The sequence below is a fragment of the Sinocyclocheilus anshuiensis genome, unplaced genomic scaffold (genome assembly GCF_001515605.1).
Source record: "Sinocyclocheilus anshuiensis isolate Anshui unplaced genomic scaffold, SAMN03320099.WGS_v1.1 scaffold947, whole genome shotgun sequence".
In the NCBI taxonomy this organism is placed as follows: domain Eukaryota; kingdom Metazoa; phylum Chordata; class Actinopteri; order Cypriniformes; family Cyprinidae; genus Sinocyclocheilus; species Sinocyclocheilus anshuiensis.
Genome location: NW_015547686.1, coordinates 296,945 through 307,679, shown reverse-complemented (window position 1 = coordinate 307,679; position 10,735 = coordinate 296,945). Strand labels below are relative to the sequence as shown.

The window sequence follows — 10,735 nt, the reverse complement described above, 5'->3', positions numbered from 1 at the left end:
CCCTAAAGCAGCAAACTGCCATTTGTAGATCTACATAAGTCATGCAACAGTGTAAAATACACACTACAAAGACTACACTCAAAGCACACAACACCTGCATGCACCATCACTATAAAGAAAACTGCCATTCTCAACAGAGGCTAAACGTGATCCAAGGCATCCATCCAAACAAAGCACACGGGAGCACTTAGGACCCAGGGGAAATATCCAGGGAACCAAGTTCTGAACGAGTGGATTTAACTTAGTAAGCGCTTACTGCAATTTATGCTTATTTGAAGTTTCACCCATAACATCTGTCATAAGGGAATGCTGTACTAACAAGGGTTAGGGTCTTCATGCCTGCAAACAGACTAGTGTCTAGGAGGCGCTAGAGTGCTCTAATCTCACAGAGAATGATGTGGGAGAGATTTAGGATGAATTGCAGAATACTCTGCTTTAGGGATCATGTTAAGCTCTATCTGAAAACAAACTCTCTTGCTCATTTTATCTCTCTAGGGGTTTATGCACTCTCACGGTAAACATGTCTGCCTCCGAGCCTACTTTTAGAGTACACAAATGTGCTGCTGAAGTTTATCTAGTTTGGGTTTGTGGAGGCATGTTCATCAAAATCTGACAAACAGCACTGTGTTTGGTTTTCTCGGTTCTTTGTCCAGGCTGTATTTCCAGTCTTGTTCCTGAAAGTGCTCCAGGTGTGCCTGTCTCACCTCTCTCGCAGGTGTCTCACCCACCTGGAGCACCAGCCGCTGCAGAGATGGGTGACATGACACAAAGTCCTGCAGGAGACCCCATTAAATTAGATAAACACTCACTAAGCCCATCAGTTCAGATACATACACAATCATATAGGATTGCAGCAGTTGGACAACAGTGTTTCTGGGAGAAGACCGTGAATGAATATTAGCATGTGAATTTGAGACAACTCTTCTTTTTTAAAAACACTTTATTCTGCCACAAACACTCACACAACCTTTCTGCCATGGGTGTTTCATTATGACCTGCTGCACAGTGTATGAGAGTGTGTGTGAGAGAGATTTCCCCTCTAAAATCAAACCATCATTTACTGTACATATCCCTCTAAATGAAGGCTCTGACTGGTTTGGAAATCTTTTTTTTTTTCATCTGATTGTGAAGTTATATTTGTACAAACACTGTTTCTTGACGGGAATGTATGAACTAAAACAAGGCCAGAATGGGGTGGCATGAATGAATAAGACAATCTCTACCAGGGGCTCGCAACAGTAGGGGAAAAAACAATGGTAAATGCATATAGTTATGTTCACCTAACCAAACAATGAGCATAGCCACAACAGTAAATTATTAGAATAACTTTTAAAAAAGGAGGAGAAAACCCTGCACCTTATTTTTAGTTGCTGACGTCAAAGACTGTGTGTCTGATTAAACTACAGTATTTAATTTGTCACTTCACAGAAACAAGCTTACACGAGGCAGATGCTTGCATGGATTCAAAATACATTATTACAGAAAGCTGAATGTGGGTTTATTTGCAAAAGGACAAACATTTTTTGCGCACATCCCAATTTATTTTTTCTGTTAATTATTGTCTAGAGAGCTTGGCATCATTGGGATTTAAGACAGTTTTCTTATTTCATATGTCATTTTAATAATTATGCATATTGTTGGGCTATAGTATTAGCAACATATTTTAATGTTTGATTTTTGGGCAGCATTTTACAATAAGGTTCAATTTATTAACATTGGTTAATGGTATCATGTACTAGCAATGAACAATATAAAAATAATATCATTTATAAAGCTAGATTCATGATAATTAGTTATCATTAACCTAGTAAATATACAGCAGTATGAATGAACGATTTATGTATAATTTAAAGGGATAATTAACCCAAAATAAAAATTCTGTCATCATTTACTCAACTCGGTGTTGTCCTAAACCTGTATGACTTTCTTTCCACTGTGGAATACTGTCACAAATCAAGCCTCTGTGGCTCCCTCCGATCACCACCAGAGGGAACCGTCACCGGAGTGTACAAATACATAAGAAGATATTTTGAGATGGTTTTTTTTGTCCATAAAATGGAAGTCAACGGTCACCAAAACTGTTTGGTTACCAACTTTTTTCAAAATATCTTCTATGTTCCACAAAAGAAATTCATACAGGTTTGGAATGACATGAGGGTGAATAAATGATGATAGAATTTGTTCATTGATTTCATAATACCCATTTCATTAACTGTTGTTAATAAAGGTGTTGCCGATTTTTCTTTGATACAATTTTGATACGGTGCTGTTGTACAATCTGCGTCCTAAAGGACAATTCAGTTGAGCACTACTGTTCGGTACTGTAGTGCAGTATAACTTCTCCATTATATTCTGACTGTGACTGACTGTTCCCATCATTAATCAAACTCTAACACCTCTCTCCTCCTCTCTCTTTTCCGGTCCTCTTCATTTTTCACTTTTACCCCACTCCATCGGTTAACCCCACCCTCTCATTTTTTACCTCCTGTAGTCTCTCGATGTGAGCTCTGCAGGTTTCCAAATCACTGTCTCCCGGGACAACGATGAGACCCAGTGGAATTGCTGCGGTAAGGAAAGAGATAAAAAGAGAAGTTAGAACGAGGGATGATGAGAAGAAACAGAATATTTCTTTCACTCTCACAGTAACAGCCTACTGTGTGATGTCAAAAACCTGGCCCGCATTTTTTCCTCTCAGGAGATACTGATCAGCAGTGGGAGAAAGAGTAAAAATAAAAGACGACTGCGAAAGAAAGAAAGAAAGAACGAAAGAAAGAAACTATTTTCAATCATGTATGGTATAAGCTAATTCATCTCTATCTTTGTGAATACATGTGTAAGCAGAAGAGTTGATTAGATAGATATAAAGAAATAGTCTGATGATAGAAAGAAAGAAAGAAAGAAAGAAAGAAAGAAAGAACGAAAGAAAGAAACTATTTTCAATCATGTATGGTATAAGCGAATTCATCTCTATCTTTGTGAATACATGTGTAAGCAGAAGAGTTGATGAATATAATTTATGGCAGTTGTATGCAACATGCACTGGCTCAGACCCAATCAAACTCATTCAAACTAATCCACAGATTCCTCATGAAACAAGGTCAGACAGTAATAGGACGTGATGGGGAGGATGTGGCAATTTTACTTGCACTAGAGTCTAAACCACTGCAGGCATTTTGTAGACACATGGCTGTAGGCCTGCTCTAAAATGTGCTGTCAGTGAGAGAATATGATGAAATATGATGTTTGTGCAGTGACTGCTGAGGCTGATGTTGATCTTGATGTTGACTGCTGATGTGTCCTCTCATGCATATGGATATTCTCAAGTCCAAGTCACTATAGAGGAAAAGGGTAAAAAGCATAGATCCCACCCACACTGAGATCCTAACTGTAGCGTTTTTACACTCAACCACCCTTAGCATTATGAAGATACAGTAGTGTACATTTGAAAGCTGGAGGAGCAGTAGTCATGCCCTACCCTGAGCTGAGCCTCACAGGCTTCAGAGAGGCAGGGTAATGTTTCTAAATTAAATGAGCATTCTCAAGAGGACAGCAAGCTTCTCTGACAAAGTGGGAAGCGAGAGAGTGAAGCAGCGAGAAAGCGACAGGGGAAACAGGAAGAAACGAGCAGAGAGAGAGTAGCGAGAGATGGGAGAGGTCTCTTCTATTGAGGAATGTTGGGTTGCTTAGCAACATCTGAACAGTCGTTCCCAAATTCAATTCAGGTTTGTTCTCCGCTCTCTCTCTTTCTGTTCAGTTGGTGGTATTGTCAAGGCTCTTCTGAAGAGTGAAGAGGTACTGACAGCAGAAAGCAGATGAGATACAGGGAAGTGTGGTATATTTTTGTATCACAAAGGAGAGAGTACAGAACAGCTGTATGAACAGCAAAGAGCTAATCGCGTTCTCACAGTTGACATGCACTTTAAAAGTTAGCAATAATTTGTCTTTTTATGATGTTAAATGATGTTATGATATTTTCTTTATGAGATGTCAGACTAACAGGCCTAAAAGGCATAAAGCTGCATCTGAATGTATTCTCAAAAGATCCAATTAATTCTATCAGTTCACACCATTATCACTCACTGTAGAGATGGGACGACACCTAGTGCTGAGAAATACAACTGCAGCTTGAATGTACTCTTACAAAACACAAATGAAATATTTTTAATAAAATCTGAAAGATTTCTGTTCATTTTTGTGCGAGTTAACCTAACCTTTCTGGGTACAATTCAAGTGAGCATACTATCTCAACAGCTGTTTATGAGCACTGCTTATTTAAAGCACAGATTTAAACAAAGCTTTTAAAAATGCATGTTATACACTACAGTCACAGTATCCCAGAAACCAATATTTTAACGATTCAGAAAAGATGAATCTCTGTCTGGCCAACGGAGATTTCTGTATGGAGATAAAGGTTAAGATCATGATATTTCAGTATTATTACAGCACACAGTGAGCATATACTAGCACCGTATGTTGTTTGCTTTTGGGATGTGATAGAGCACTTGGAAACCTGCAAACCGTCATCAGACTTAACAAGTGGATTGAGGACGACACGTTTCCCCCTCCCCCTAATAATTAGAAATGGCCATTATTTGATATTCTTGATGCTGCCCTGTTGCATTCCATTACACACAGCTGTGTTTGTTGTTAGGATGACAAAAACATGTATAACTCCATTTTAACATAATTCTATGAGTATAGAAAAGTCCACACCACAACTATAACGATAAAAACACAGAGGAATGATATCTTTGGAATGTGGAATGTCTTTCTGAATGTTTTTTGTCCAGCTGATAAACAATAAAAACATTAACAGCCAATCAGAATCCACCTGATTTGAAAGAGATTATGCATTTAAAGCGGCAGAAGACATAACTGCAGCTTGTGCTTATAATAAACAGAACAGTATTGGTGTGGACGCTAATATCTTTATCGTAATAGTTATCTTTACAGTTGTGAATGGGCCATTAGACCTACAATTTCTTTTTTGTCCAGCTGATAAACAATAAAAACATTAACAGCCAATCAGAATCCACCTGATTTGAAAGAGATTATGCATTTAAAGCGGCAGAAGACATAACTGCAGCTTGTGCTTATAATAAACAGAACAGTATTGGTGTGGACGCTACTATCTTTATCGTAATAGTTATCTTTACAGTTAACATTCTTGGTGTGAATGGGCCATTAGACCTACAATTTCTTTTATGTTCTTATTTCTTTTTCTTTATAATTCCTTTAATTAAAATGAACAAGACAACCCTTCCCCCCTCCAATGTTCAGGACATGGTTATGGCTTTGAACTAACTCTTTAAATCACAGCACATCAGGAGTCACAAGCGTATTTTCTGGACTGTAATGCGTGCGTTTCATACTTACAAGCTTCTTTGAGTTTCTCCTTGTCGTAGTGCAGAGCTTCATAATCACCAGCAGGACTAAGCAAGCGTCTGTCCTTAGCAGCCATTTATGAGGGTAATATATTCACTTCAAGTGTCAAGGTAAAGAAATGACACAGCGAATAAATCACACTAAATTTTCACACTTTCAGTAACAGCTCAATAGAAAGAGACATCAATCCAGCAGTTTAACTTTCTGCTCACTGACTAATTTTTAAACATCAGCTCATACCTAATACTCAAATGTGTGCGCGTGTGTGTGTGTGCGCGTGCGCACATTTTGGTCCTGCGCCCTTTTAAAGAGCAGTCATGCTCTTTAAAACTCATTCAGAAATTGCAGACCTTCTCCTTGGTATTACATACATACCTGGGGTTTTGCTATATACCGGTATTGGTGAAAAACAATGAAATATTAATATCATTAATACTTAATACTTCACAAGATAATATTGTAAATAATCCAGCACCAGTTGCTGGTTGAATTCAGCGGCAATAACATATTACTACTGCTACACAAAATGTTATATCGTTGGAGATGACAGACAAAAGTGAGACACTACCTGTGCCCGAGAAAAGTTAGCTCATCATTGTAGGAGTTTTGGATTACATGGAAAAGGCGTTGTGTTAGACACCCTAAGTAAGTTATTTTTGTTCAATTATAGTTACAAACTCTCTCTCTCTGCCTTTTAACACTCTTATTTTAAGTGGGATTAATTGGCCAAAAAGAGAAAACACAAAAGAGACAACGTTAAAGATGAATTTGACTTGACAGCATTTTAAAAATTTTCTGCAGATATCGCAAAAATATCATTATTCTTTTGGGCACGGTAACCGTGTAGTGAATATACGATATCGAGACAGCCATAATATTCACACAGCAACATGTTGCACTCACTCATTGAGCTGTGGTATTGATGTGCGTCTCTTGGTTTTCTGCACCATGTTGGCCTGGTTTCTCAGGGAGATGTGAATAACAGATGGAGCTAGTTTGCAAGGCTCGCCATCCACCTGCATGGGGATTGGCTTAAAGGTGGTGAGGGTGACTTCACGACACTGATTTAACCTCTCACCGTGACCTCCGACCTGCAGCGTGGCCTACAGTCATAACAAACAATACAGGGACTGTAATTCACCAATCGTACTATAAAAACTCACTTCAAACTAATTCAGGTAGGTGAAACATACCAGTGATGTCATCGTGAACCCAATGACCTCAATGCATCCATCATCATGACGCTGAGGCTCAAAGTCATGATGCTCACTTGGATTGCCCCATGGCATAGTGCCCGCACAGTACCTGCGATTAATATGAACATCCAAACATGCAGACTCTTCACACAGACTTATCTAGAACTGAAAATTCAGCTTTGTCATCACAGGAATACATTTAAAAATACATCAAAATAGAAAACAGTTATTTTAAATAAAAATATTTCACAGTATTACAGCTTTACTGTATTTTTGATCAAGTAAATGCAGCCTTGCTGAGCATAAGAGACTTCTTTCAAAAACCTGAAAAAAATCTTGCAGACTCCAAACTTTTGAACGGTAGCGTAAGAAAGAACAAATCACAGAAAAAGATTTTGTGTTACCTGGGGATATTGAGGAAGACCAGGCATTGCAGCTTCAAATCCTGGACTTTAGAGGTCAAATCTGTGCCGTCACACTATTGAGAATGAGAGAGAGAAGAAAGTGGTAAAAACTGAATAAGTCAGCAAAACAAACCAACAGCCAGCAGAACAAAAGGTTGCAACTCAAATTTAGGCACACTACCTCTCAGTGCTAAAGCGCAAGAGGAAGAAATGCAAACAAACACGCATGCAAAAACAGAGACTTAGAGTCAAACCTAAAAAAAAAAAACAGCATTTTCATTTGCATTTCAAAACACACATATTTCCCCTCTTGTTCTGCACAAAGGGGTCTTTGTTTAGTTTAACTCCATACGTACCACCACTCTAATGTGTTTAGCCAGGTCTTTGGAGCTGCCCATCAAGAAATCAGAAAACGCTGTCTGTAGAAAAGGAAACATAATTTGCATTTCTGTCACCACCAACTCACTGTCACATTATTAATGTTGTGGTTTACAAAGAGGTTTGCAATTATTAAAGTTGTGATGTAACGGAAGTAGCGACAGATACTTTTCTCTGTATTGTGATACAGAGAAACAGGTTATTGAAAAGAAAAAAAAAATGTTGGGCAGGGACTTGTTTCTATGCATTGTTTATTGATTGGATAAAGGCAGATCTGAATGTTGGCTCAAAGTCGATTGTAAGAAAGGGGTGGAGATTAAGTGGACTAAATGATTGGAGAAGCCCAGCATACTGGAAGAGCCAGTTATGACATTATGATTGAGAATTACATTTACATTTAGTCATTTAGCAGACGCTTTTATCCAAAGCGACTTACAAATGAGGACAATAAAAGCAGTCAAAACTAACAAAAGAGCAACAATATATAAGTGCAAATGACAAGTCTCGGTTAGCAATTACAATGTCAAAACGTATTAAAAAATGAAACATGTATGGATGAATCATTCACAATAAGATCAACAGCACGCATTTAGAAAATAGACAGGATGAAGTGAGTACTTTGTAAGAACTTGGCTGTTTGAGTGTGAGAGTTTATGTGTGTTTCACTTACCCCTGCATAGAACATTTTGTTTCTGAATCGGCTGTTAAATTTCTCAGGGTTGGCCTCTGAAGAGTAAGAGGACAAACCATCATTAATCTCAATTAGCACCAATAAGTATGACCTCGCAGAAGAAACTCAAGGCTTTACTCTCACACAGCCACTATCTTGCTATTAAACAGTCACATTTATATGACAGACTAGTGCCTTTACACCAACCTCGGGATTCATGGAACTCTAAAGTCACATGAGCATCAAACCCAAGGCTGAAGTAATTATTGAAGATGTCCAAAGGGAGCTGTGGAGCAAAGAAACATCAGTCATTCTTCAGCTGCTTACATACTGATGCAAACAGAAAGAGCACTGCAGGTGGTGCTCTTACTGTACCTTGTCTGTCACCTGCTCGTCTCTTTCCTCTGACCCCGCCTCTGGGTTGGGCTTCACAATAAGATTCCATCGATCCAGCTGCACAATATTCCCATCCTCAACGTGAGACAGGATTTTACTCAGAGGTTCATCTGTGTAACCCTACAGGCATACAATTGTACAAAAAAAATGCCCATTCGGTAAACCATTCTATAAATGGATGAGCAGATTATGCTGCATGAACTACAATGAAATGTACAATGCAGGAATATAAGAAAGTTCTTCTGACTGATGTTTGAAATGAATGCATCTGACTGCGCAGATTTCACTCACCCCACCCCAGTTTAGCGTCCTAGCGAGGTCATTTCCCGTGCCCAGAGGAAGTACTGCCACAGCAGGAGAAGGGTTTAGCTGCAGCTGATCAAGAGCGGACAAAATCCAGCCCACCTGAGTCAAAGAATCATTTAACATGATTTTGTGTGTGTGTGCGTGTGTGTGTGAGAGAGAGAGAGAGAGAGAGAGAGAGAGAGAGAGAGAGAGAGAGAGAGAAAGAGAGGGAAATGCATTGAATGTTCAAAAAACATTTAAACAAAATCCATAAAAATCACATACACACATGGCTAAAACCGTCTAATACCTAAATGACAAACAAGTTACAGTTAGATATCTTGTTTTGTAAAATCACATCAAACCTAGAGAACCTCACAGAAAAACAGCAGAATATGAATTAGGGGATATTACGCATTTTTATGATTATCAGTATCGCACTCACCGTGCCATCCCCACCACAGGCCAAAATTCTCAAGTTGTGAACTTTGCGATACATCTCCAAGCTAAAAAAAAAATAAAAAATAAATAAAATATATATATATATATATATATATATATATACATAAAAATATCAATCATCTTATTGAAACACATCATACCAATGGGACAGATAAGTATTGTTATTCTGAAGCAGGACTACCCAAACAGGGTTTCGCAAAAGACTGCTTTTTTATGAGTTGATGAAAAGCTAATAAATGCTGTTAAAGGGGTTCGGATGACAAAAACAGGGAACTACTGTTGTGAAGTATTCCACATGCAGGTACTGACCCTTCCTGAGGACCCCCCTGACTGAGATCAAAGACCTGCCGAGGGTTCAGATACCACAGAAAGGACTGGATGATTTTAGCTCCCTGAGAGAGAAGGAGACAGCAGGAGGGAAATAGTTGATTTAGGTGATTATACTTTTTATGGTTTATTTAATTATTATTAATATAATTAGTACTAAATAATTACTTAATAGCTTTGCTATAGCATGTAATTATTATACCTGGTTTCCTCCACTCTTTGGGTTTACAAACACCAGCAGTGGCTTCATGAGTTGAGAGGGAATTGGTCTCACAATGAAGGGCTTCCATCGAGCCTCCTGGAAAAGAAGAAAAAGAGAGAGACTAGGGGTGAAGACGTAAAAATCCCAAAAAGTGTTGCTTATTTAATTCAATGATTCTCTGGCAAACAAAAACAATTACTTGGTTGTATACGTACCTCTGCTCCTTTCTTGCTGGATTTGCGTTTGAAAGACGTTCGTTTCTTCTTTTTGCTTGACTTTAGTGAGGACTACGGTTAAAAAGTAGCGCAATAATATTACAAATGCACTCCACAACAAAATCAAACACATTCATTAAAAACACAATGGAAAACTATAGTACCTATGGATGAAAAGATTTACATTTAAAAATTAAAATTAATTAAAAGCATTTAAAATTAAAAGCATTTAAAATTCACGGAAAACACAGAACAGCTGCCATTTTTTTCTTTAAACTTTTTACTTATTCTAATTTAGTGTTGAACAAAGAATGCTGTATTAGGGCTGGGCGATGTCAAAAATATCTTATATTATACAGTCTGTTTAAATAAATATTCAGAAACACATGCAGTGCTACTTTTAGTTTTTTTCTGTTTAACTTTTATTAAACTGCAGCTCAAAATAGAATAGGCCTATACCCTAAATAAGGATAAATTATATTGGAACGCATCTCCAAAATAATCGCACACAGATGCATGTTGCCATTACAGTAGTCAGCGCCGAACAACAGGCAAATAAAATATAAACTGATGTTACAAAAGTGATTCAGTCAAGATCACTGAGGGATTTTCTTTTCTTTTGTTCTTTGATTAACATTAATGACTGGCGGCAGCGGCTACGGTCAATGCACTGATCCAATACACCCTTGTTTTCTTTCGCAACTCTTTACGTTCACTTAAGACATAACCGATTGTAATTATGGTAGGGATGCACCGAAATGAAAATTCTTGGTCGAAGCCGAAACCGAACAAAATGAAACACTGGGCCAAAGGCC

General features: G+C 38.1%; 1 protein-coding gene across 1 annotated transcript in view; it reads right to left on the bottom strand.

The window, feature by feature from the left end:
• LOC107703288 (diacylglycerol kinase zeta-like) overlaps nt 1-10,735 on the bottom strand; it is a 96,170-nt gene that overhangs the window by 30,942 nt on the left and 54,493 nt on the right. The window contains 15 exon segments of the mRNA XM_016505863.1: nt 729-773; nt 2,483-2,562; nt 5,377-5,432; nt 6,220-6,488; nt 6,579-6,690; nt 6,986-7,059; nt 7,342-7,404; nt 8,034-8,089; nt 8,241-8,319; nt 8,409-8,549; nt 8,721-8,834; nt 9,160-9,220; nt 9,486-9,568; nt 9,706-9,801; nt 9,921-9,992. Coding sequence (XP_016361349.1) covers nt 729-773; nt 2,483-2,562; nt 5,377-5,432; nt 6,220-6,488; nt 6,579-6,690; nt 6,986-7,059; nt 7,342-7,404; nt 8,034-8,089; nt 8,241-8,319; nt 8,409-8,549; nt 8,721-8,834; nt 9,160-9,220; nt 9,486-9,568; nt 9,706-9,801; nt 9,921-9,992 — 1,401 coding nt within the window.